General features: G+C 39.7%; 1 protein-coding gene across 2 annotated transcripts; it reads right to left on the reverse strand.

Moving 5' to 3' along the window:
- Positions 1 to 26,865, reverse strand: LOC141773900 (phosphatidylcholine:ceramide cholinephosphotransferase 1-like). 2 transcript variants are annotated; one of them, XM_074646055.1, is made up of 6 exons: positions 26,716 to 26,865; positions 8,025 to 8,909; positions 7,798 to 7,915; positions 5,296 to 5,449; positions 4,169 to 4,335; positions 1 to 2,372 (listed from the first exon to the last, which is right to left on the reverse strand). In XM_074646055.1, the coding sequence occupies exons 2-6, from the start codon at positions 8,636 to 8,638 to the stop codon at positions 2,196 to 2,198; spliced, it is 1,230 nt and encodes a 409-aa protein (XP_074502156.1). In that variant the 5' UTR covers positions 8,639 to 8,909; positions 26,716 to 26,865; the 3' UTR covers positions 1 to 2,195. The 2 variants fall into 2 exon arrangements, with proteins under 2 accessions (XP_074502156.1, XP_074502157.1); XM_074646056.1 differs by having other exon boundaries at positions 8,025 to 8,787; positions 26,716 to 26,857.
- Between the last annotated feature and the right edge of the window lie 1,061 nt (positions 26,866 to 27,926).

Here is a 27,926-nt window from a genome sequence, read left to right on the forward strand (position 1 = left end):
TACATTTTAGTAAAAGGTTTTATTCAAAAGCGTCCCAAGTACAATCCTTTATCATATCTTACAAACATCTGGTATACACACAAAAAAAGGGACAACGTGGGTGAGAAGTTTACAGAGGAACATACGAGGATAACAAAAAAAAACAAAAAAAAAAACTTGATTGGCAAACTAAAAGACAAACATTAACTCCAACCTTCATTCTCATCAAAGCCCTAAAATATTAGAGCCGTGTTTGGACCGTTAACTTAAAACATGAGCTCAAATCAAAGTATTGGCTGAATGTGAAGAACCTGCTGTGCTCTTAAAAACTGAGAAACCGTTCTTTGTTCCAGTGAAATGATTGGACAATGCTACAGGAAGGAGGGTAAGTCTGGACTGTCGTTTGTCTCGAACATTAAGACTCTTGTTTGCGTTGAAATGTATTAGCTTCATAAGTTGGACAATATGTTATTTTCCTACCCCCTTCCTTTTGAAAATGTTTAAAGACATGAATCACATAGTTTATTTGGGATTTGAATAATCTAAAGCTTAGTGCAGTTTTTCTTCATCAAAGCTTATCAGTCTCGTTTGAAATTAAAGGTTCATAAAAATCTTTTCCTATAGATGAACTTGTGCAATACTTATTCTTTACAGTTTAGTCATAGTTACACAAAGAAAAGCAAAACAAAAAAAAACATACATGATTAGGATTATCAAAAAAAAAAAAAAAAGGACACATTTTCACATTCATGGAAATCAATATATATGATCAAATATATCACCATCTCCTGTGCATCATGCTTCAGCTTCTTCCCCACACACAAGTTCAATGTTGAGTGTTTGCTACTTCTAGTTTTGGCGTTGCACGTGAGGAGGAAGATACACCGTCTTCAAACTTGAAGGTAGCAGCTTGATTTAGTACGAGAGGAACCACACAATGTACAGATGCATTACAGACATGCTCAGAAACTTTACTTGAAGTTTCTGTTTTTCACAACTTGGATCTCATCACCACCACATACAAGACTGGACAGTAATGAGGATAATTGTGACTTCAAAATGGGACTCAATGTGGGGGAACAAGAGAGGGGCTCGTCATCTCCTCAGCAAGAGACGCTGCAATGATGCACAAGATATGTCCAGGTCCAGAATAACTTGTACCTCAGAGACATGTTTTCTCCAAATTTCCAATCAGGCAGTGATGTTTAGCAGATAATGTAGTGGTGGAAAGTAAAGCTAGCGGACAACTGAGCATCAATGATCGGGCTTTGAACATGGCTGGTGTTGGTTAAAGACTGATTTGTAAAAACGGAACGTTACAGACATAAAGAAAAATACGATTAACAGTCATTTTCTGTTAGAACAGCATTAACCAACTAAGCACAAACTGACATCGTAAAGCGTCAATAAATAAACGGGACATTTCACTCACTGCACTGAATTTTGGGAGAACCAATTTTCTGGTAAGGCTGGCGTAGTTGTTTTTACATTCATGGGAACGAGACTAAGTACCTCAGAGAGACACAAGACACGTAGTACTTGAACTGTTTTACAATCAAGCTAAGAAAGGCACTGGAATAATGTTCTACCACTTTAGATTCTTATGCTCTCAGTTATCCATCTTGAAAAAGGTAAAAATCTAAAAATCTTTTGTTGGACATCATTTGTTTTTGAAAAATAAAGTTTGACATACTTTAAAAAATCTTTTTTTTTTTTTTTTTTGCACCTTTGACTCATTTTAGCAAGGACAGTTTACAAAAAGTAATTTTTGCTATGTAAAAAAAATGCTTATGACATTTTGGTTATCAAATGAGCATTTGATTGACACCATTTGCACAAAAAATCTTGTAAGAACGTGAAGACGTTAACTATGGTTTTGTGCAGAGAGGGAAAAAAGGATTTGTCGAAATGCTTCATAAACTGTTGTGTGGCCCACGAAGAGGAAAAGACACAAAACAAATATAAATTAGTGCTCTGTGTTGGCAAATACTACCAGAAGAGAACGAGAAAAAACAAAAATAATATATATATTTATGTATACAGTTAGAGGAAAAAAATAAAAAATACTAGGTGGGTCACAGTGCTACCCATTTGGACAGGGATGTGGCTGTTACCAGAGGTGAGAGGACAGCGCTACATTTAACAGGGCCATCTTCCATGGGTAAAAACAGCACTTATGGAAGTCATAGTCCTCGCCTGCTTTGACATGATATGGGTCACTGGATGTCCAGTTTGCTGTACTTCACGCCGCGGCTCCACTGCAACGATCGCAATGACAACGGCAGCTGATAGTTACGAGGGACCGTGCCGTTGACGTTCTCCTCAAAGTATTGGAACAGTCTGTACCACCACACCCGCGAGAACGGGTTACTCTGTGACGTCTCCTTCAGCGACTGAAACAAAACAGAAAAGACACAAATACTGTAAGTGGGGTCTTTAAATATCGAATGCAAATTTCCTTACAAGTTCATTTTCATTTTGAGCAATTTGAGCCGCATTATTCAGGGACGTGTGTCAGCGGTACTTTCTGTTCCTAAAAGTCTTTCACGTGGACTCTTTTACATACACGGACAGCAGTGGACGAGGAGAAACCAGATGCTGTACTTGAGAAACAATTCATAGCTAAAATAACCAAACAAAAATATGTTTATTTGGCTAATCCAGTGAATTACATACCTGGAAACTCAAGATGCATAAATCCTGTAAACTCATAGATATTAAAGGAATAGTTGGACATTTTCAGAAATACTTATTTGCTCTCTTAGATGAGAGGTTTGATTCCACATTGTGTACGGTAAATATGAAGCTACAGCCACCAGACTGTTAGCTTACTCTAGCAAAAAGACCGGGGAAACATCTGTCCAAAAATCCATCTACCTGGCGAGCCCTTCTGTTGTGGAAACTGCTCATAAACCCCCTTATTATCAATCTACCTAGGAAAGCCATCCATCCTCTGAATGCTCTAGGTCTCTAGTTTGTGGTTGTAAAGTTTCATGAGGCTGTGATTATTCTAGAGGTCACCACAGCTCATTTTATACGGTCAAATTAAAAAAAGAAAAATGGCCCCACTATATGAAATGGCTACTATGGGGACTAACATCATCACACATGAATACAAGTGAGCTCATTGGATCCACAAGAGTCTCAGCTTTACAGTGATACCCAATTCATGTAATTCCAACACTGTTTAGGGACCCCAGTATACAGAAATATGCAAATACAACATTTAAGAATAGGCGGAAATAACACATTTATACTACATGCAAATCTGCATGGTTTTTGCCCCAAACTGCATGTGATTATCATAAAGTAGGCATGTATGTAAAGGGGAGACTTGTTGGTACCCATAGAACCTATTTTCATTCATATATCTTGAGGTCAGAGGTCAAGGGACCCCTGTGAATATGGCCATGCCAGTTTTTCCTGGTTTTGGTACGGATGCCTCAGGTCATTTAGTTTCATATGATACCAGTATCTAGACTCTAGCATTGAACCCCAGCCCGCTACAGCCTCTTACAGACAGTATGTCGGCCGGCGATCCCGCGTGTCTCAGAGGTTAATAACAGGTCATATCTCAATCGTTTAATATAAAAGCTTGTAAAAACAACAGGGGTGTTATGTGCCGGACTTTGTCCAGTCATTACACTAAACTAAGCTAATCGGCTGCTGGCTGTAGCTGCATATTTAGCCTACAGATATGAGTGGTATCGATCTTCTCACTTAACCCATGGTAACAAAGCATATTTCCCACAATGTTGAGCTATCCCTTTAAATGGATAGCTTCAGTATAAAGAGTATGATAAAGCCTCTGACGGCTGATATCTTATCACAGTATATTTCCCAACCCTACATACAAGACGCATTATATTCTTTTGCCCCGGTGTGTATTCAAAATGATATCACTTTATGAACATATAAATTTACATTACAGATTGCTTACAAAGGAATGCGCTGTAGCTTTGCAACTTGTGCAACAATCTTTATGACTGTACATTGCAAGGCCACTGCAAACAGCTGAGGACAACACGGGAACTCACATGGCATGTTTGCACACACAGACCCTCCTCTTTCTGTTCATAGGCAACTAAAATACAGGTTCACGTTACTAAACCCTTGTGCCCTCGTACTTAACTTTTAATTTCATTCAAATTCCAACGGAGTAATAACTTGTGCCGCATGTTGCACTCACCTGCTGGTTGGCCATAGTGTGGTACCACCAAAAGAGGCGTGTAGTGATAAAGTATGCAACCACCACATCCACAGTGTAGTGGTCATGGGCCAGAAGGATGCAGAAAATCCCTACAGCGCTCAAGGTCCAGCAAAACCATTGGTACCACCAGAACCGCTTGGGGGAGTCTGCCAATCAAACATAAAAAAGCGAGCAGGGTTAATACAGCAGAGACACAGATCAAACCCAGCAGTATCAACTCTGGAGAAGAGGCTGAATTCTCTTTAAATGGGTCATTGAGGCCGGTGAGTGTCAGCTGGTTGGTGGGAAAACACTGTATTTGGCCTCAGAAGTTCAGACGGCCCAATGTGGCTCTTTTGCAGAAATATGAACCAAACTGTTCTCCTTTTCACCACTAGATGTCACTGCTGTGGTGGGAAAGCATTGCAGCAGTGTATGATACAGCAGAGGGAATACCTCTTTACTCAAAGCATGAGAGGAACTGTAATAATGTCTACAACTAGACCCTGCAGATAAGATGCTTCTGACTTCTGACCCTTGTGCTGAGCAGTGAACCAAGTTGGTGTGCAAACCAAATGGGTTAGATAACACTGCTGAGGAAGGGGGAAATGTGGTTATGCAACAGAGCAGCGTTTTAACATGCTGATACGAACGTGTTAGGCGTGACGTGCATAGCACATTTCCTTTATGTCTACATTTCCTGACACACTTTAGAGAAGTGTTGCGACAGACAAGCAGTACTTGACTTTATCAGGGAGATGCAGATGGTGCTGAAAACGGTAGTGTGTGTGTGTGTGTGTGTGTGTGTGTGTGTGCACACTAGATTATGGGGTTGTCAAAATGATCTGCTGCTAGTAACCTGTCCACATTCAAATCACAAATCACAACTCCCCTTTTTAGAACTGCTTTTAATGTGTAATTAATGTTGTGTGTTGTGTGTTGTAGAATTTTAGTGTGTTGTTTTGACGTTATGATCATTTCAACCTGTGTAAAGTGTCTGTGAGTATTAAGAAAAGTGAAATGTATTATTAATATAAATATATACTTTGCAACAAAAGTGAAAAGAGCTTCATATGTGGCTGTAAAGTAAAAACCTTCCTGTACATTAAAGACACGGCGGGACTTACACTCCTTGATGAAGAGGTACGTTAGTGTTAACATGACGGTGTGGCCGCTATACAGATAATCTCCACACATGGTGTGGGAGCCTGTGATGGATAGGCCCCCACCAGCAATCATCTTCATTATTCTCCTCATCTGTGCCTCCCAGTTCCCGAGAAGCTGAAAGAAACACAGACAGCCATTACGTCATCTTTAGCTTATTAATACTAGTATAATAACTGACAATATTTACTGGTAGCTGCTAAAGAAATATATGATGGGTAAAAGTAGGACGTAGAGGGGAGAGAGAGAGAGAGAGAGAGAGAGAGAGAGAGAGAGAGAGAGAGAGAGAGAGAGAGAGAGAGAGAGAGAGAGAGAGAGAGAGCAGCAGCAGCACAACATGAGTTAATCCAGACAGGGGTGTTCGGACCATTGAGCCTGGATTCACCTGTGATGCCACGTCTCAACTCTAACTTGTAATTTTCCATTGAAGTCACATTTTCTTATGCACCTTAATATATACCACACATAAATTTCTCTAATTTTTGCTACAAACGTTGCAGGGGTGATCTCATTAGAGAGATATTTGGTGTCCAGGGGCCTCATTACAGAAACGTCTTAAGACAAAAATCCTATCTTATCTCAGTTTAGGATGACATTTAGCATTTTTGATATTACAGAAACATGTTTCCTCACTGCATTCTTCTCTTATCTTAGGATAGGAATTAAGCTATTACAGAAGCGAACTAACTTAGGGATTTCCCAAGTTAGGAATCCTAAATTAAGATTGCAGTATAAAGAGCGCCCCGACCTTCCTGTTGAAGCATTCGGCACCAACATGCATTAATAGTGCAGTAGGGACATATTGCACTTTTTTGTAAGTAAAATCAAAAAAGGTGTCAAATAACTATAATTAAAAAAAAAAAATCAGATAGTTTTCCTGTAATAATCCTTCTAAAATAGTGGTATTTTTAAAAAATTAAAAGTAGCAGAAAGTGCAAATACTCATGTAAAAGTAAACATATCTCAATGTTGTATTCATAATAAATATAGAACATGTTCAACTTAAACACTGGAGGCCACGGATCATTACATGTCTCCAAAACTCAAAGTTTATAACCATGGCGATGACGTTAACGCTCACATTTCCCCCAACCCTAACAATTTAATTTGTAACAGCAACTTTAGTTGCCTAAACTCAAATGTAATAAAAGCATCACCTTACTCTATCAAAGTGTTGACCACCGGTGGTTTTAGTTTCAGTTTCACTTTATATGTCATATGTAGGTTAAAGGGGAACTACGGCCATTTTCAAAATTCATACATGTTATTCCTATGGTCAAAGACAGTCCAAAAGAATATTAGTAAACTTGAACAACTCTCTCCCAAATCCAAAAACTAGAGTACTAAAACTCAAACATGTGATGTCATAGGGTATAAAGTGTGGAGCTGCTCCATAGACAATGAATGGGGAAAGATGTTCTAGATGACACTGAGAGCACCCAGGGGGATGAGTTGAGTATATGGGAACATTTTCTGTTTAACAACTGGGAACACAACAATAGAATAAAGCTCATTTGAGTATAAAAAAGAAAACAAACATTGTGTGGGTCCACAAAATCAGCCTCCCATTCATTGTCTATGGAGCAGCTCCAGACTTTATACCCGATGACATCACAAGTTTGAGAGTTGCTTCTCTGGTTTCTGGCTTTGAGAGAGAGGAGCTCATGTTCACTAACTTTGATTGAACTTTACAAGGCCATGAAAATAACATATTGTAATTCTTAATTTGGTTGGTGTTCCCCTTTAACACAGGGTCAACGGTACCATGAAATGTATTGGACGAGAGAACGGGCCAGCAATAAAAAGCACTAGTCGCAAGAAGAGCACTAGTCATATGAGGATAAAATGACAATTAGATGGGATGAAAAAAAATAAAATATAGCATTATAAGCATAAATGAAAAAGAGGATTTGTGTGTTAAAGTAACTACTGTTTATCCAACAGTATTGCACAGTATGTACCCATATCGCTGGCATTTTGTGTTCTAGCAGCACATGCATAATGAAAACTCATTACACTACAAACAAATGTTTTAAAAGCTAAGAGAGCACAGACTGCATCTATTCCGTCATCCATTCTGCAAACAAAAACATAATAATTCAAAGACGCCACAACAGAAAAGCTGCCCACAGTGGCTTGAAATACAAGGATATGAAACTGCATTCCTAGTAGAGAATCTGCAATATTACAATAACAGGAACTATTAAAACGTGAAGCAGCTGCTCGAAGCTCCTCTTGCATCACAAAAAAAATGGACATGCACATATCTTACGATCGGTGGTCAGTGGAGAGCACTCAGAGGCTTTCAGCTTACAAAAAGAGATCGCGTTTTTGCTGAATTTGCCCATTCAGCATGTTTGTGCCTAAAGCGGTTAAGTAAGAAAGAAGCCTTTCATGCTCAACAAACCTACAATGGCGAGAGAAATAAAAGTGTGTGTGTGTGTGTGTGTGTGTGTGTATAATACCTTTGGAGAGCATTTGAAGTGCATCCCGGGAACAGGCAGAGTGGTGATGTACATTGTAATACACCGGTACAGATAGAGTGTGCCCACAATGAAGAAGAACCGCCTGCCTATAATTGACCTGTGAAAAACAGACAGTATTATTAATAATATGACATTTTTGTTGAGTTGCATTTCAGATTCCAACTCAAAAATATATATATATGTTGGCTGGCTAAACTAGACTGTACCTGTGCTTGAGTAGAATCCACTGTATCAGCCAGAGTCCCACGAGCAGCATGCCGTTAATCTCACAGATGGAGAAGGCCCACTCCACCCTGTTAAACAGGTCGAAGAACTTATCGGGCAGCGGCGGGGTGTGCTCCTTTGGCGGTACTCTCTCATGGACCACTGAAATGACGATGGTGGTGGTAACAAAGCACACCACCGCGTAGGCAAACGCTATGCCCGTCTTCCCCCACTCGACAGGGAACGAGGTGCGCATAGTGTCTATTGTAGGGATGGGGATGTGGACCATCTCCATCCTGAAGTCCTTCATCCCCAACGTGCCATTCCTTTGAGGCTTGCTAGTTCCGTTAGGTAGCCCGCCAGCGTGCCCATTCGCATGGCCGTTTTTGTGCGCCTCGATGTGAGTCTCTATCCGCAGCGTCTCCAGTCGCTCCAACAGCTGCTGCCCGCCGTCGGACGACACCAGCGAGACGGGAGGCATCTGGACGTCTGCCGCGTTGAGCCGGAGCAAAGAAGGACCGTCAGTCTGACGGAGGGCGTCTATGTACTCCGGCATCCCCTCTTTGCTCAGCCAGTCAGAGACGTCCTCCGCCGACCATGCTGCCACCTTCTTCATCTTGGCCAGTGGGCAATGGGGAGGATTAGGAGGGTCCTCAGACTAGAGGGGAAGCTTCACAAGAGGTTTGGCGGTCTATGGGGCAGTGGTGAGACCTCTCCAATTTTGGCACATGGTGTTTGTTGCACCCAGAGGGAGCCCAGCCTCCTCTTGAAGCGATGGGGGGGGAGAAAGGATCACTCAGGGTTAGGGCCAATAGACAGGCTAGCAGATGAACCACAGTTGAACCACCTTTCTTCACCTCATCAGCTCTTCTTCACACACTGCACCCCTGTTAAAGGAAAAATAAAATGCTATGAATCAGAATACAGTGTATCCGCTTACACAACTCTACTGGGTGTAGTCACAGACCGGATGCCTAGTCAGACCTGGAAGCTATGTATAATAGAGCAGCATGACGCACAGGTTGTTTGACCTACTTTGAACTACTAAAAATCACAGATGAAACCAATTAAGCTCCATTTCACACAAGTGAAACATTAAATTAATTATTCACATATATCTAAAGCTTTTACAACAATTACAGCGACTGTATGCGGACTCAATCGATCCGCAGGTTTCCCCTCTTTGAGCCTCACTCTGGGCTAACAAATCTCGTCTGTGGCAACATCCTGAGTGGGTGTTGCCACAGACTTTCACTGAGAAAGTGTCAAAATACACAATAACTGAATGCTGTGTGGCACTGAGAAAATACCCACGTGAATGGGTTTCTGGTTTAACGCCACTATTTCTAGACAACAGTGTGTAAACAGATCCAAGGTGAACCGAAAGCAGGAGAAAGTGATGGATGGGAAGATACAAGAAAACACTGAGTCAGTGATTAATCATTCATTTGATAAGCAGAACAGACGGGGCCAAACACACATACATCTTAATTTCTTCAGTTTGATGGAGTAGCCAGGTCAGCTGATCATGTAATTCATTATGGAGGACAGAACCTGCCAAAATGAAAAATAATAAATAAATGCCTTGATAAATAAATAGATATGTCTTTATATTCAGCAAAAATAATATAAAAAATAAATGTAGCCATTAATTAATTGATAAAATAAATTGATATTTCTGTTTTACTTTGCTTCTTTGTTTATCTTTGTATTAATTCCCTTATTTATTTACTCTTCTGTTTAATTTTTCCTTTTATTTATTTATGTAGTTATTTTTATTAATATTTAAATTAATTTATTTATCAAGGCATTTATTTTTTATTCATATATCTATTTTTGTATTAATTTAAATTTTGTATGTGTGTGTTTATTTATCTATTTATGCATTTATTTATTTATGCACGATTTTCCTTTGCATTTTACCCCTTATTTATTTCTGTATTATTTCTTTATACATTCCTTTACATATTTCTTTATGCATTTCTGCCTCATTATGCAAATGAGGGGGCTGTCACTCAACATCATGACATAGGGGGGTCATCATGGGGTCAGGGTGCATGACTATATGTTGGTTAGCAAAACGGTGTCTGCTTCTGCTTACGTCACATTTTATCTATTAATTAATGGCTACATTTAATGACATATTTATTGAGTCATTTATTTTTTTATTTTTTTATGTTTGGTTCCGTCCTCCGTAATTTATCACTCAAGACAAACACCTAAACTGTAAGCATAACAGATAAAAAAACACTATCCTACCAGTTCTTTCACAGATCTCGCTTTTAAACTCTACTTTGTTTTCCATGTGTGTTTCTCATCCGCGCTTCAGGCAACAGCCAAGGTTTAGCATTAACGAGAAGATGAACCCACACATCTGCTGCATATCATGCGTTTGTTTATAGACCGCGATGTCGGCGGTGGACACAGGGTGGCCCTGCTTGTGTTGGGATGGGGGAAGGGGAGTTGTGCGAGGTACAGCTGGAGGCAGGTCTTGATCTACTGCATGGATTCGAGGAAAGAGAGAGGATGGGAGGGGAAACAGACTGCGAGAAGGAACTCATAAATCAGAGTGAAGGTCAGCGCCGAGCAGAGAGACAGCCCCACCCCTGTAAAGAGGGCAATCAGCCAGCAGTCAAGCCCCAGCACCGCCAGCTCAGCTAAGGCCAATGGCAGCTAAATACACTGGCGGGCTGGCTGGGTTGGCAGGACAACAAACTGCACATCAGTACCTCATCTCACCTCAGAGGCCTGCTCATTTGGGCCAGCAAAACAGAGCCAAATAAATGAGCTATAAGCCGGGTCGTCTACAACTCTGACAACACCTGGCATCAGATTTATTCCTGCTGAGGTCTGGAGAACAATTTGACCTAATAACCCAACGATTTTAACATACATTATAATAACTAAAAAGTATAAAAAATAAACATATGGATAGCATTTATACAGCACAGCGGGGGGGGTCCTCATTGCAGCAACAGCTTAGCTACGTGACAACACAGCTGTGCACCTTAACATAGGGTGAAGAGTTCAAAGGAGAGCGGTATTCAGAGGAAATAAAAAAAGAGAAATAAAGACAAGGAGCACTTGCATCAGTCTCTTAACAGTATACAACTGAGACAGATCAGAGATTAGCTGTCACTGAGTCAGCTGTGTGCTGAGGACCTTTGGTCTATGAATCAGCTTACAACGTGCACCGTGAAGAAATAATCTCACTCAACTGAACTGGCAAAAGGGAAAAACAAACTAATCCGGAAACTAATAAACTAACCTGTATTCAGCCAGGTATCTAAATACAGCGGTCTGTCATATGATATGAGATATGAGGGATACAATAAGATATGTTTTGTTATTTCTATTCTAAAAACTGAGCATGCATATCCATTTTGGTAGTGGAATGGTGGTTTCTTATTCAAGCAAAGACCTAGCCATGGAGACAATATCTGGAGAACATATGTATGTATGCACTGAATTATTTTTCATTGGCTGTAACTTGACCCTGCAGGAACACACAGATCCTGCAATAACACACGGTTGTGGAAAATACAAACTTCGCCCAAGCAAATCTCGGGGGTTAACCAACACCTGATGGGCACGTAGCAGGCTTTGATAAAAAAAAAAATGTTGCTGCCAGAAGCAAAACAGATGGAAATCTTCAGAACAATATTGTTTTGAGGGCAGAGGACTACAGAAACAAAGGAAAGTCTGGAAATGCTTCAGCCTTATGATGTTGTGAATTTTGATACAAGATAAGAGAAAAGATTGAAGCTACTCCCTAAACATTTCACCTTGAAAGCCTTTTGTTTCCCTTCAGAACTTCAGTAAATATGACAACACCAGATAAAGAGCGCTCGAGGTGTGTGCTTACTGAGCAGGGTAGAGAACTATTGTCATATGTTTACTTATTGCAAGCCTACTTACAGGACTGACATCATTCATTTGAGGATGTTTAAGGAGTTGAGGGAAGCGGCATTCGTTTCATCTGACCACAAAAAGAGACGGCAGATGAGCAGCTGAGTGGTTGGGTTTAAAGTGAGACTACACTCATTAGTATACAACCAGGGTTGCTTACTGACCAAATTACGTTGGTGCTACCTAGTATCGATTCACGCTAAATCAATCCGTGCTAAATGTCGGTACCTGAGAGTGCATCTGGGGAAGAGTAAGAGAAAAAGAGCGAATCACAGTGAGTGGCGAGATGAACGCGGTCACAAGTGTGGTTAACCTAACACTTTTCGAAACGACAGAAAATGCTTGCTGCAATATTTTGTAATGCAAAGGTGGCAACACGTCTCTCATGTGTTTCCTCCGAGACACACATGACAGCATGTTTGTTATGTGTGTCAGGCTATGCCCTGGTGAAAGACTGACAGGCTGGAGGTTGGAGGGACGGGTTTGGGACCGGAGAGGAGGGAGGGGTTTTATTTTGTGTTGTGTGTAAAATATTCTTAATAAATAACAATGTTAAAATTGAGAAGTTAGTACTTGTTTTTACTAAGTACTACTACTATAATTTATTATTACAGAGAGAGTTAAGTACCAAATAAAAAGGTACCGGTACCGAATTACAGGCACTAGTAATGATTCAAATGTGAATGGTAACCAACCCTATAGACGAATCCAGCAAAATACTGGATGTATGTTGTACGTTGGTATGCAAGCCAAGAAGTGTACAATTTTTTACTTTTATCTTTACTTTCTATGCAATGTTACTTTTGACAATGATGTTCACGAGTTCAGGAAGAACCTGAGCAGTTCTCAGCTGCCTAACTTTAGGCTTTCATGGTGAAACAAGTAACGTCAGCTAATTTAACACTGCTTAGCTAGCGTAGCTAACGGTAGTGGGCTAAAGGCACTGTCTAGGGGGCTAAAGGCACTGTCTAGGGGGCTGCGGTGGTCCCACAGAATAAACTAACAGTGGCGTTATTGTGAAATATAACATTAGTTGTTCTAGGGCAACCTAATGACCACAAAGTAAACATCATTAATCAGTCGGTAACCAACCACCCTCAAGTTTATACAAACAACCATTGATGTTTTCGGCTGAAAGTCACCAGTTAACACGGTTAGCAGATGGTAAGTCACTAAGACAGCGCCGCTAGATCGCTAAACACACAAGGAGTGTGGTGGAGATACTTGTGGAGCAAACACTACTTAAAGGGTGCCCTGTAGAGTTTTCTTGTAAACAAACAAAAGTTACATTCAGTGTTACTCACCAAAACATTGCATTGAGTGTATCCTTGAGGTCTTACAAACGAGGCAAGTGCATTTCTTTCCTCAGGACACATTTGCAAAGCAAATCTTTTTAAACACTTTAAATCCAGCATTGTTTACATGTTGTTTATTAGCTTGCAGTCTTCCACTTCCCTGCCTTTGCTGGCCCATTGTAGCGTATCTTGGCATGTTACCGCCACCTGTTGATCAGTGGAATAGTGTGAAACCATTGGTAGGACTGTGTATCGCGTCATCCGTGTGTATGTGCGTCCTCGAGATAAGCAAAACGGGGAACCACTCATAGAAAACAGCTCTGTATCGCTACTAGAGGTCAAAAACTCCAAAGGGAACCTTTAAGGCCCAGACACCCCAAGCCGACATCAAAGAACTAGCGGCGATGAAGGCTGACTGTTGCATCCCCTCACGTCACCTTTGCTTTGGTCGACAAGTTGCATTTGAACACACTGCAAAGACTACAGCCGACGACCAGTTAGCACGTACGTTCTGTGCCTGCGTGAGAGGAAATAACTATACCTACAAGCAGGCGGCGGTAGTTTGTATTTCTCATTCAAAAAGGGAAACTGGAAGACAGCGGACTGCCGATATACAAGCTGTTGTATCTCCCTGGTAGGGAGAGTTATTTCATCTCATGCAGGCGCAGAACGTACGTTGTAGTTGGCCGTCGGCTGTAGCCTTTGCGGTGTGTTCGAGTGCATCTTTTAGGCGAAGACAAAGGTGATGCGAGGCGACTCATTGGTCGGCCTTCATCCCTGCTTGTTCTTTGATGTCGATCCAAAAATGTCTGTAACTTTCCGACAATCCCACTCACTTCATGTCCCAATTGGCCAGCTGTGCAGTGGCGAGAAAGGAGCCAGGATTTTGAACTTCTCTGTCGAGCTCTCTTTTTTCATATTTGTAATTGAAACATCACAGGCATATATAAGACCGTCAGTGTGTTTCATGTCACCACTTCCTCCTACTTTCACATCCCTCTCTCTGCTATACACATCTTAAATCAAGCGGAAATGCCACACCAGCTTTTAAAAACTGATATAAAATTGTGTTATTCTATCATCAAAGTAAAGGTGACAACAGTGCTGGGAGCAAGACAGCTTAAATAAGTAGGACAGTATCATAACATTACCGCAATTGCACTTTTCCCTCATGTGGCAGGTCTTTCCCCTCTGAAAGTTTGTTGGGCCAAGCGGAGGGGAAAGGGAGGAGGGGAGGTTGGGTGGTTTTGCACAAGGCAGTACATGTGACATGACATCACCAGAAAAAGATCCCACCCAGGAGCGACAATATGTCAAGCCGACACAAACATAAACACACCATCCGTAGCCCATCTTTAGGCAGCCGAGAGTGGTATGAAAATGACTCATTCACAATGGCTTTGAATGGCCTTTCAGAGAAGAGGAAAGTCAAGTCCCATAGGGTGTAACAACTAGCAGTGAGTGCACAAACAGTTTCATATAGAGTAAGTAAACATTTACTAGTGTCAATAGCAACCTGAATGTACTCTACAGTTTGTCCACAGAAACCTGTTGGGCTACCAGTTTCAAGCTTTTTAAAATGCCTGATCTGAATTTGAGCTTCAAAATAAAGGGCACCTTTACAATTTGCTGTAATGTGTTCCTAAATTCACTCTTCTCCTTTCCTTGGCTCAAGAGCATTGGCCTCAGAGGGGAGGAAAATTGTTTCTCTGACCTGTCGCCACCTTCTGTCTTTTAGTTCCACCTCTCCCTTCATTCTTCTCCCTGCCTGCATGATCAGGAGCCAGTGCCTATTGATTATACTTTCTCTATCTCTGTTGCTGCACATTTCTTTCCGGTCATTCATCTCATGCTTTCTTTTAACTTGTGGCAACTGAAATCTCCCGGTGAAAAGAATGGCCTTCGTCAAAACTGGCAGAAGTACAGATACATGAAGACGAATGAGATGCGAGAACAGATATACAGTACACACAAGGGACACACACACACACACACACACACCTGAGGCATATTACAGTTGGGCCTTACCAGTCTTACAACAACAACTGGAAAATGTAGCTAATTTCCGACAAATACAGTATCCCTCTTAGGTAACAATAAGTCACAGTCATAAAAAGGGCTTTTCACAACAACAGCATGTCTGTGCTTGATCTGGTTGCTGAGCCAAATCTCAAACCATTCCACTGTTTCCATTAAGGAGCCCATCATAAGTGCAGGGTAACATCATCATCATATAAGGCTCATTCATAAGCAATGAGCAGCAAAGAGAACTCTGACTTACATTTTTCATCCAGTAATACCTCAGTGATCCTTTAAGCAAACTTATGCTCTGCTGTATGACCAGCGGTGCATAAGTTTGATCCTCAAACTACATTAAAAATGGAGAAAGCGTGAAAACCTGGTTAACCAGAAAGATGCAGCGAATTGGAAAAAAACGAAAGTTAAAAAAACTGATTACATCAGAACAAAAGAGAGGCGTTGACAGCATAAAGATAAGAAAGGTATCTATTTTGTCTCGCTGGATACAAACTGACAAATACACTGGCCGGGTCACTCACTATGTTTGTTTTTAGCAACCATGTTTGACATGATATGAGAGTTGCTGTCAACCACCACAGTAGACCCTGATCATATATGACAGTAAGGGGAAGGACACATGCCACGTCTTTTGCACGCTCATATCCATTGTTGTCAATGTAGACGTGCAGCAAGCACACTGAGACGCGGGAGCGACCTTTGGGTTTTGGACTGTTGGTCAAACAAAACAAGCAATTTGAAGACATCACTGTGGGCTCAGAGATTTTGTTTTTACTATAAATTTCATGGACTAAGAAATTAATTGAAAAAAATAATCTGGAAATTATTCGCTAATGAAAAATAATCCTTAGTTGTAGCCCTAAAACAAAGTACCCAATTCTCAGTCTGATAGGGTCAACTTTAAAACTGGTAGAAATGTAGGTCAATTCAGAAATAGTTTTGCTGGTGCCCAATTTCAGCACCAGTCCAGTACCGACTGCTATGTTGGCACAGAAATTCAAAACAAAATTGGTATCCAGTCCTGTTGTACATGGTTTCACTGCAACTTCTCGTATTTGACAGCTCATGTTGCATGCAACCTGGATATGTGTATGTGAAATATTTACACAACATGGTCAAATATTTGAACAGAGCAGACATGACAGTGCACAACCAGCTATGTCAATCACATAAAAGCAGAATGAAGATGATATTCCTCCTCGAATAGCAGTTTTTAAAAGGAATGCTTTGTTTGCCCTCTCCCTGCCTTGTGTCCTAAGGGTGTTGTCCTTTTCTTCAGTTTGTACACAATAAAGGTATCGCTTTACAGGGTTTTTTTATCTCGAGAGGCAAACTGACAATTGTTGAACAAAACGCTCTCACCTGTATCCCTTTACACCTAGTATACAAACGCTGCAAAGGTAGACAATGCAAGGCCAATATTTACACAACTGGGGCAGCCTGGTTAAAGTGATTATGGTTAAAAATTAACCGCGTATGTTCATGCTTACACAGTAGTTCAGCCCTGTTATTAGAATGAGTTAATATACTTACACCAAGCTTTATGCAGTATGGTGCTGTGACTCCTGCTATTTCTAAGAAACGTTCATACTTTGTAAAATATTGGTGAAAAATCACACACACATTCAGCAAGTTTGGTAATGCACGGTAAACTTCTATGATGCTCAGCGACCAGCAGAATATACGTGGCCTACCTTCGTTGAATGTGGGAAGGACAGACTAAGTGAAACAGTGTTTGGCTTCAGTGAACACAGAGGAGATGAATGACACGCTTGGAATGTGCAGCATTTTAGAGATTGAAGGGTCAACTCACCTAAAATCACAAAAAAAAATACTACTTATTAAACATCCAGATAGTTTCAGTTTCATGTGCCAAGTGCCAAGAGTTTGACAAACTACAATGAAGATGTGCACTCTATAGCAATGAAAAAAGTGCTTATAAATACATTTACTTGGTATCTTACTTACTAACAAAACAAAACCTCTACTTCTGTCCAAGTGCTCTGCTGGCTACTAACTAAATGTTTAGTTTATAGCAACCAAGAAATACAGTCAAAACCATCACATCACATGATTGTATCGGCTGTGTGCTGTTGTTGTGTGTCTACAAGCAAACAATCAAGATTGATTGATTGTAGAAATCAACATAGCCTTTGGAGCCTTCAACAAGACCAAAATCCATATTAGAACCGTTGCAGATGGGTCTTGCAGCGCAATATGACCTTTAAAAGTAAATAAGAATCAGCAAAGGCATCAATTTCAAATTTATAAACCACACCTACACTTCAAGTTTTTCTTCTACGCTTAGTTTTCTACTGTCAAGAAATGTCTGTACTAGTGTGGCACGGTATACAGATACTAGAAAGGTATCGCAATACCCTGCCGTTAAAAACGATTAGGATTGGGTTCCCCCGGGAGCTGGCAGTTATAACTTTGCTGCTGGTGGGAGCAAGCGGTCAAAAAATAAACTGTAACGATAACCAGATAGATGGAGTCAACAAATTAACAACATCAACTTCTCACAAAACTTCATCTAAATTTATTATCATTTTGCGGATTTTAGTTTTTTTGGAAGCTTCTCGTCGTCTACCGTGCTCTCCGCCTTAACGGTTACTGATACAATGTAATGATGAAATGTAAATGTGGTGCATTATCAAATATAAATGCAAAAAAAAATAATTTAATTAAAAGTTAACTAACAAAGAAATGGCAAACGCAAGTATAGGGGACATCGGATTACTGCACACCATTTTATTTCTTTAATTAATGCATTTATACATTATGAGATTTTTAACTAATAAAAATAATCTAATTCCATGTTCTGTCATCTATTATTCCATTACTTTTCCTGATGTTTTAGATTTTTGCTGTGGTATCATTTCAGTATCGGTATCAAGATATTTAGGCAGGGTATCGCATCAAAGTCAGAATTTTGTTATCGTGACAACGCTAGTGTCTACTCTACAGCTTCTTTCAGCAACAGATTACTCTTCAGCTCAGGGAACAATGGCCTACAGCAATCAATCAACACACCTGGCACGTTGCACACCAACAACAAGCTTCTTATGATAGCGCACACACAACCCAATATTAAGTAAAAATCATTCCATTTACAAGAAATGTCAGAGCAGTCTTGTCAGATAAAAGGTCGGTATGATATTAGAGAGGTCTCGACACTATCACACAAGCTATTCAGGGCAATAAAAAAGTATGAAACTGAGAATTTTAACACTGGGGTCTGATGACAGCCTTGACTGAGTACAGTCACTGTGAAGTAAGACCACAGGCAAGGTTTGATATTTATTTGAGTCAGGGAATAATCAATCTGCTAGCCATAACAGCTGACAACAGAAGCTCCAAAGCACGCATTACATAACATCCTCCCACTACTGCATAGGAATATTGCACTTCTAATTTTGTCAGATAACTAGACTACAGTTGTAGTGGGAGGATGACATTTAAATAGGAGGTAAAACAAATGATTACCATTTTAAATGTTTCCAGTGTGGGCACTTTAAAGTGTCGCTGAACTGTGGTCATAACTCCATGATTGAATGTGTTGGTTTTCTTTGCATTGCCTGCGTTGATAGAACACAAACTAAACTACATTTAGAAGGTGTGTTATCTTTTTTTTATTATTATTATTATTTTAACATATAAAATTACATTAAATTATATTTTCATTAAAATTAGCTATTTCAATTCCTTTGCAATGTCAGTTTTTAAATTTCAAACTAGTGAATAAATACATGGATCCCCTCATCTTTCATCCCTAAATCAATAAAGTTGAAGAAATAGTGCAACATTTTCCTCTACTACGGTGTTACAAAACCACTATGCTGATCTGTCATTACATATTACTACGAGGAACACACAGATATACCAAAGTCTACAATGCCAGATAAAATTAAATGTACATCATACGGACCTTCGCAACCCAGCTATCACAGAATAATATTGTGTTCTATCAGTCTGGCGTTTAGCTAGGGGTAAAGATGAGACAGGCCATAAAGCATGGATGGCTCTTGCAAATCTCAGGGGAGCTGAGCTGAATGGCATAACAACCACTGTACTGGTAGGTGATATCTGCTAATGAGAAAAGCACCTGTGGCTTTATGAGTCACTGATTAGGATGTCAGGCCCTCGCAACCCCAGAGGACCAACACACAACTTGTTCAAATGCATGTGGTGCAGACACATCAGAAATTGTATTGAGGATAGCATCCAAGGGACATGTTGTCAACAGGGAGTAATTACTGTGCAGCACAGCATTTAGCTGTTTATCAACTTTCCGAACTGCAGAGGTCTGAGTCAACAAGACTGACAGCTTAACAGACTTGTAATGACTTTGCATGTTTGAGCAGAGTGATGCAATTTCCCAACTGTGTTTTTGCATGTCTGACACTAAAAATTGTGCTTCTTGATTAAACTGTTGAAGAGTCCTTGAAAGCCAAGGACTAAGTTAAAGGTGCTGAATTCCAAATTCAGAGCACGGCTCTCATCATGGCAACGGCTGAGCCGGTGGCTAGCAGCTAACAGTGCTAACAGCACAAATTAGGGCTGTGTATTGGCAAGAATCTGGCGATACGATACGTATCATGATGCAGGGGTTACGATTCAATATAGTGCGTTACTGTAAGCAAGGTGGTACATTGCAATTTTTTAAAAATCAAATTGCAGGAAAACTGTCGTAGTATAAAGAACACACTGCCATATACATAAATTCTGAAGAATGATGCAATCAGCACAGTGGGATCTTTTATCATAGACCTTGTAACATCCAACATCATAGCACTACTTTGAGAGGGCACATACACTGAGAGGGTGCATCTCTTTGCTAATGAATAAAGTATAGACTGAGTTAATCTTCGCATGTAAACCTTAATTAAAAACCGATACAGTGTTTCTGAGAATCAATACAGTATCACAAAACATAATATCACGATACCCAATATTTTCTTACACCCCTTGCTAGGGCTGGGCGATATGGAGAAAATCAATATACTCGATAATGCAACGATGTTGTAGGGTTGACTATTGGTGCTTTTACAAAATATTTACACGATGAGATTTTTGATAAATAATCATCAGTTATGGGGATATAATGACTAAGTGGGTAAAGGTAAATAATAGAACAGCCTGTTACATTAAGAAAAATACAGAATTTTAATCTAATGCAGCCATTAAAACCAGGAAAAGACAACACTTATGCCACATTACAATATTTCGCTATCTAAAATCTAAGACAATATCTAGTCTCATATCACGATTTTTATATAATATCGATATATTGCCCAAGGTGAATGTGAACCGTACTATTTAAAACACCCAAACATAACCTGACGCCTTTCTACTGGCCTGTGTTTTGGGATTTTTGATACTGGTATTTTGTATTTTAAGAGCAATAACTCGCACACTGAGTTGTAACCCTTGATGTCTGGGTTTCTTTGATCTGAGCAATCTTCCATTAAGATGCCATCCATCGTACCCCTTTGGGGCCACGTTTGTTGAAAACTCCATGGCACTATAAGAGAATCCACATTCTCTAACCAGAAAAAAAAAAAAAACTCCTCCAGAATGAGCAAGTGGTTCATCCACATCCGCAATCATGTTATCTAAATTATGTAAACACACTGTTGCATTCTTTAACAATGAAGTGTAAACTAGGCTTAAAAAAGGTTAGGCAAGTGGAGCTGGGCGTCACCCACAACAGCAGAGAGGGTTGTCATACTGTGCGTTATCTCGTACAGTCATGGTTAGTCATAAAGCTAATTTCCATGTAGGCTGGAACAATTTAGAGGACACCAAATTAATCGAAGTACCTCCCTAATGACAAGTGTTTTGAAATCATTACAAGAGGGAAAAGAAACAAGAGTCTGCCACTGCACATAGAGTGCTGCAGAGATGACGTATTTTTGCAGGCTAACCAGGAAGTTAACACCGCCCTTGGTTCCCTCGACAATTATTGCAAAAAAATAAGTTCCGTGACAAAGAGAAGGTTATGATACTTACAATAGTACGTTTTGTTCAGTAAGATAATCTCAATGAATGATCAATGAACACCACTTTATGATTATCTGAATGTGAATGCAACCACCAGAAGTAAAAAAGCTAAGTGTTAGGCTACAGACGAACTACACCACAAGTATACACAACAAGGCTGTAAAGGATTTTATATCGTAGAACAAAACGTTAAAATCTCTTAAGCTTGTGTTAACAGACCTCGTTTCATGCATCTAACTAAAAGCCCATTCAAAAAACCCATTGACTTTCAGACGAGGGAACCAGAAGTGCTGAAATGCTAACTCATTTCTGGGTTTTAGGACTCATTCCTGGAGCAATCTATTTGCATAGGACAGTTTTTTTACACAAAAGATATTAGATCATTAACATACATTGAGGTAGTTAAGTTTCAAGTTGCTGTGGAGCCAGCATGTAAAGGATAGTAAACAAACCATCTCTCATGGGACCCTTTGTGTCTCTTTCACATTCAGGGAACTTTGTACATACATCATTTGGTTTTAATCTGTGCGTCTTCAAGGACAGTTGTGAGCACAAAATGACACTAGCTAAAGTCACACCAGCTATCCTCAATATAGCATCATGTTTGCCTTTAAAATAGGCCAAAATATGCACAAATTAGGGCAGGAGCAGGTCTACAGCTTCTTGGGCGTTTACTGATGAAATACAGTCACACTGGTGTACCGTTATTTACACCAAACAATCTGAGAAACTTGATTAACATAAGTGGAACGCAGGAGGACACATGAAACAAGTCAGGACAGGGGAATACCCAGCTCAGGTGTAAGCAGGCGACACAATAGCACAAAACAGAAAAAAGACGGCCTTCACAGGGGCGGCTTGCACTACTTAACATTCCTTACCAATGCTCCCCACTCCCCACCCTTGCCTTGTCCACATGCATTAGTCATGTACCTACCTGCATCATCTAGTTTAATACAGAACCTTATGCACATCTTAATTGTCAAACTGTGCCAAATTCATTTAAAGTCTGTCTGGCTCCTTCATTTATTCAAACAAAGCCCAGAAAAGTCAGACATTAGATTACTTAAAACACCGCCCTTCTTTCCTGCAAGTATAATTAAAACTTCATCTCATATTTTGACATAATTTCTTTTCTGAAATACACAAAATAGGCTACAGCAAAGTTCTACTAGCCTAGATTTCCAAAAAGCAGTTGTAGGCCAGAGGAAACTGGGACATCATGTGAGGAGCAGTAAAACTTCATCCGTTTCTAATTATGGCAGAAACAAGATTAAAGCCATTACATATTGTCTCTCTGGAGGCAAACTTATGATGGAAATCAAATGATCAATGGCCATTGGCTGGCACTAACATTGTAGTGCCATAAGCTAGAATAACAAACAGGCCAAGGCCATCAGCTAATAGCATTATACCCAAGCTGTGGTTTGAGTAGAGGCTCAAGTACACTGGAGAGGAGCAAACACATTTGCAAATGTGTAATCGTTTTAGAAAAGACCAATATGCATTTCAAGTGTCAAACATGCATCAACAAAACAAATGTTGGGGGTAATTTTACCAAGGATCTACACACTTTATCAATAACAACCAACATATTAAATTAATGGGGCAACATTTTGAATCCACAGAGATCTTATTCGGGCTTTGCCAGGCAAACAGACATGGTAACCCTGTCAGGTACGGCTGGACGATATGGCTTAAATCTTCTATTATGGTACAGGTCATTTCATATCTCGATAAGGATATATATATCACGATATAGCATGTTTTCCGGTAATTCAATAAATGAATAGTCTATATGAAATAACCACATAGTAAAGCCGTTTTTTGTGTACTCCTGTGTGAATTAAATACTTGACAAATGAAAAGTACTAAGTATTTCCTCATTTTAAGAACTTGAGTGCAAAATTAACATAACAGCCTAGCCTATATTGCGATAAAAACGATATAGAAAAATACACACGATAGACATTTTGATATTGTTTTGACGATATACAGTATATCGTCATATTGCCCAGTCCTATTGTCAGGCGGTTGCAAGCTTTGTTTGTATTGTATATTTTGGCCCTGCCTAAAATTTACCGAGAAGCTACGTACAGGTGGTTAGATAACATCATGGAGGGGATATTCATTTTAGTTGACACCGTCATAGAGGTGTCAATTCTGTTCTATGTTTTAGCATTTAGGTCATAGTTAGTGGCAGTGTTGTACAAGCCTGCATTATATTGAGAGGTGTTTCCAATACCCCACCTCTTAATATCATGTAATCCAGTACAACAACACCTTTAACTGTGACCTCGGTAATAAACATATACTTGAATTTACACATTTCTGACAGTGTCACCAAAAACTGAACATTATAAACTTTGCACAGGTGTACCTAATAAAATGGCCACTGAGTGTACAGTATATACCTTCTTTATTGTCAGTGAATGAAGTCTATTTGTGTCAACTGGATGTAGAGGGATAAAGCCATGGCACATGTTTTTTTACATAGTTTTATAGAAACAGGGCTTTAATAGGAAAATTCAATGACAGTACTCGCTCTAGTGTTAAAAAATATATATACTAACGTCATCTTTGCCATTCTATTGTAAGGTTTTGAACTGAGAATCTAATTTGAATATACACTGGTGGGTGTTTATCCCCTAATATTAATTTAGTAAGTCAATGGTGATATATGATACTTGCTGATGGTTTCATAGCATCTCCACCTTCTCTCATCTGTTGCGGTATGAGTCTCATCTGTCTCTCCTTCTCTCAAGACCAGACTCAAGCTGACACCCACATGAGTTACAGATCATTAAGAGGGATGCTAATACCAGTTAGCTATGGAATCACATATCTGAAGCTGTGACTAACTTATCAGTCATATCCAGTAAAGCTATACTGTGTTCATTCATAAAAATGTCATCTCGCTCTAATGTCATTAAGTAATCTGCAGCCTATGGCAGCAACAGATGTTGTAGATAAGCAGAAGTGTGTGTTACATCCAGAATTAGAAAAACATACTTTTTTTTGTTCCAAATTAAAACAGAAAACTTTAGGAACAATATTTAAAATAGAGTTGACCTATTCTCTAAACACAACAGCAACATTAAATCACTGTTTCCAGAGGAAGTTGGTGATCTAAGCTACTGTTGGTCAATGTGTTTGGTCAGCTTAGACAGCTTTCCAAGGCTGAATCATAGCTGTGGGCCTACAGAAAACTCATTGTTTCCACTTGCTGGTAGTCTGACATGCTTTGCTTTGGCAATGAGGCTTCCTCAGCAACTGGGGCTGGATGCACTGGCGACAATAAACCCCATTGACTCAACTCTAACATTTTGCCCCATTGACACTCACTGCAGTCATACTGTTTGTGTCTGTGAAAAGTTGCTTTCTCACCACTTCTACACAGACATCTCTCTGTTTATTTCGATCATTGCTGATGTCTCTGTTGGCTCATCTGTAATATCCAGGCAGTTTTTATGGATCTTGGGTTTGCAGTCATGGCATAATATGTCCTGCTAACAGGGCAGTGGTGTATTTTTTCCCAACTGTTCAAACACACTGATCAAGTTTTCCCCCCTTTTGTGGGCAACCGTGCTAAATCAGGTCATCCGTTCCACCCCGTTTTTAGGCAAACACACATCTCAAAGTATGATCGTACCAAGAGGCGCAGAGCAGAAACAAATGTTTGACTACCATTAATACTCTGGGTTAATATTTACAGAGAGAGAGCAGCTGGGAACATTATATTAATCATGCACTATCTGCAACCATCTTGGACTCTAAATACTGGCGCACTTTACACTTACTTTACACTATACATCCTATATACCACTTTATAGACTGCACATATGTACATATTACATTTATTTATTTATCGTACATACTACATTTATTTATTGACGGACTGCACACACTATGTTCACCCATTCCCTCTGCATCTTTTATATCTCTATTTATTGTTTGTGTATACCTTTACCCCTCCTGTGTTTCACTCTGTTTGCTGATGTTGCTGCTTTGACACCTGAATTTCCCTCAGGGGATTAATAAAGGTTCATCTTATATATCTATATTCAACTCTAACGTTGTTAATAGACGTTTATTTTTATTTATTACTTAAAGGCTACATGACTTTTTTTTGTAATGTTCAAATGTTTTAATAAAAGGAGTGCATGTTGAATTACATGGGATTTCTTCTTCTTTTTTTTTCTACCGTGGTATCGAGAATCGTGTAAATTCACTGGTATTGGTATTGACTACTAGATTTCTTGTACCATGACATCCCTAGTTCAAACACACTTATCAAGTTTCCCCCCCTTTTGTGGGAAACCGTGCTAAATCAGGTCATCAGTTCTGCCCTGTTTTTTAAGGTGAATAAACAAGGGCAAACACACACATCTCAAAAAGTATGACCTTATGACCAAGAGGTGCAGAGCAGAGACAAATGGTTGACTACCATTAATAATACTCTGGGTTAGTATTTACAGAGAGAGAGAGCAGCTGGGAATACATTCACACCAACTGTAACATTAGTAGGCACACCTGTGAGATTACATCTACATCACGGCTGATATTTAATGTGGTGAAAACACTGCTTTCATTCACCAGCAGACAGAGGAACAGGTTTTCCCTCCAGGCCATCAGACATTTAAATAGATAATTCATACGACACCTTCTCACACAAACATATATACATATCTTATACTGTATATGTTATTAATGCATGTTATTAATATGCCTGTATATGTTATTAATATGTCATTGTACAAAGTATTTCCTTTTATAATTGTAAATGTAATATTGTTATTTTAATGGAGCTTCCCAGCAAAAAAAGTATTTCACACGTTTGTACCTGTGTATGTAAATGACAATAAACATCTTGAATCATTAAAGGCCTTCACAACCTCACTATATAGTGGTGGCTTAACAGCTTAGTCTGACCACCTAAAAATAGATAATAGAGGCAAGCTGGCGTCTTCAGTAGCTAGCTTGTTAGCCACAACAACAGCCAATACTGTGGCTTTTGGGGGTAACGGGTTTGCTATGATTGTGGATTACAAGGCTGCATTTATTTGTATTGATTCGTAACCTATATATGAACCAATTCAATCTTTAGCTGGGGTTAAAATCAGCGCGAACAGGGAGTAGCGTCTGTGCCAATCACGCTGGATTAACTGTGACTGATCAAATGTTTCACCACAAGGCCAATGAGCAGCTTTAGCTAACGGTACCTTTTAGTTATAAATACAACGCTAAGAAGAAGGAACAAATAGTGCATACATAGTAGCATAACATGGTACAATATCACAGTGTTTAACGTTAACTATAACAGTTATATTGGAGCCACACACAGTGTTGACTGACTGAGGGCTGAGAGACGCTCAGCGAGGATACATAGCTAGTTAGGTCTGCTTCTCGACAAAAAAAGAGTAGTAAACATGTGTGTAATGTTAATTACCTCCGCCGTCGAAATGCTGAAGGACTTCTCTTCTGAATTGTAGTGGTTATTATCCCCGCAGTGTGGTCTGAATCCCTCGCTCCGGTGTTTTCATGGAGAGGCGGTGTGTGACTGGAGAAGCTGGGAGTTCCTCTAGAAGCGTCACTGCGTGCTGCCTTCAGGCACCATCGGAAATATTTCCTGATACTTCAAGTGCCTGTACGTTATTTAGAACAGGGGTTCTCAACCTTTTGTAACCTTTTTAGCCCGCTTAGGATTGTTACAAAATTTCCGAGGACCACCTTCCCACATAAATGACAAACTGGGCTATAAATATGTGTGATGCCACTGTCAGGTGTGATGTCCCGCATAGATATTCAGCTTACCCTCACCTAACCCATCACGGATTGCCATTATGAATCCAAAGTATTCAGGGGCATATTTTCTCAACACACACTTTTATTGGTTTAAAAAAATTGCTCCACTTTGTGTCAATGCATCCGAGACATATATCTTTGTAAAGGGGAGACTCGTGGGTACCCATAGAACCATTTTCATTCACATATCTAGAGGTCAGAGGTCAAGGGACCCCTTTTGAAAAATTGAGCGTAATTTTGGAGCGTTATTTAGCCTCCTTCCCGACAAGCTAGTATGATATTTGGGTGGTACCAATGGATTCATTAGATTTTTCTAGTTTCATATAATGCCAGTATCTTCACTCTAGCTTTAGAAGTGAGCCACTACAACCTCTGAAATACAGAATAGCGGTTAATCTAAGCATTTGGCAGCACCTTCGCGGCCCATTAGGTGGCTCTCTGAGGCCCACCAGTGGGCTGCGGCCCAGTGGTTGAGAATAGCTGATCTAGAATACTCAGAATCACAGCACTGAAGCAAAATAACAAAAGGGTGGGAAAAAAAACTAAACCCCCAGATTCTATAAAATGGAAAAGTGTAATTTAAGAAGTAAAAGTTATGGAAAAGGGAACTCATAAAATAAGGAATATGGAGGATGTTTTCGAGAAGATATGGAGTCTAACAGAAGGAAAAATATAGTTCCATGGGTTACATGCACATATCCTCCTGGTAGCGAGTTAAAAAAAAGTGTCTTCCAATTACTTTTTTTGTGATTTCCTTCCTATTTAGGGTTTAAAGAAAATCTTAACAATTTAGGCTTGTTAAACTTTATTTTTATTGTCCACTGTAGTGGACTACAGGACTATTTCAGTGTGAAA

This window comes from Sebastes fasciatus, chromosome 9 (genome assembly GCF_043250625.1).
Source record: "Sebastes fasciatus isolate fSebFas1 chromosome 9, fSebFas1.pri, whole genome shotgun sequence".
NCBI lineage: Eukaryota > Metazoa > Chordata > Actinopteri > Perciformes > Sebastidae > Sebastes > Sebastes fasciatus.

What these genes read in the sequence shown, in the direction of transcription:
- LOC141773900 (XM_074646055.1), bottom strand. Translation starts at nt 8,638, where the DNA reads ATGAAGAAGGTGGCAGCATGGTCGGCGGAGGACGTCTCTGACTGGCTG. An exon ending in TGGATTCTACTCAAGCACAG is followed by an intron (nt 7,916 to 8,024) that starts GTACAGTCTAGT and finishes TGTTTTTCACAG; the next exon opens with GTCAATTATAGGCAGGCGGT. An exon ending in ACTTCAAATGCTCTCCAAAG is followed by an intron (nt 5,450 to 7,797) that starts GTATTATACACA and finishes TGTTTCTTTCAG; the next exon opens with CTTCTCGGGAACTGGGAGGC.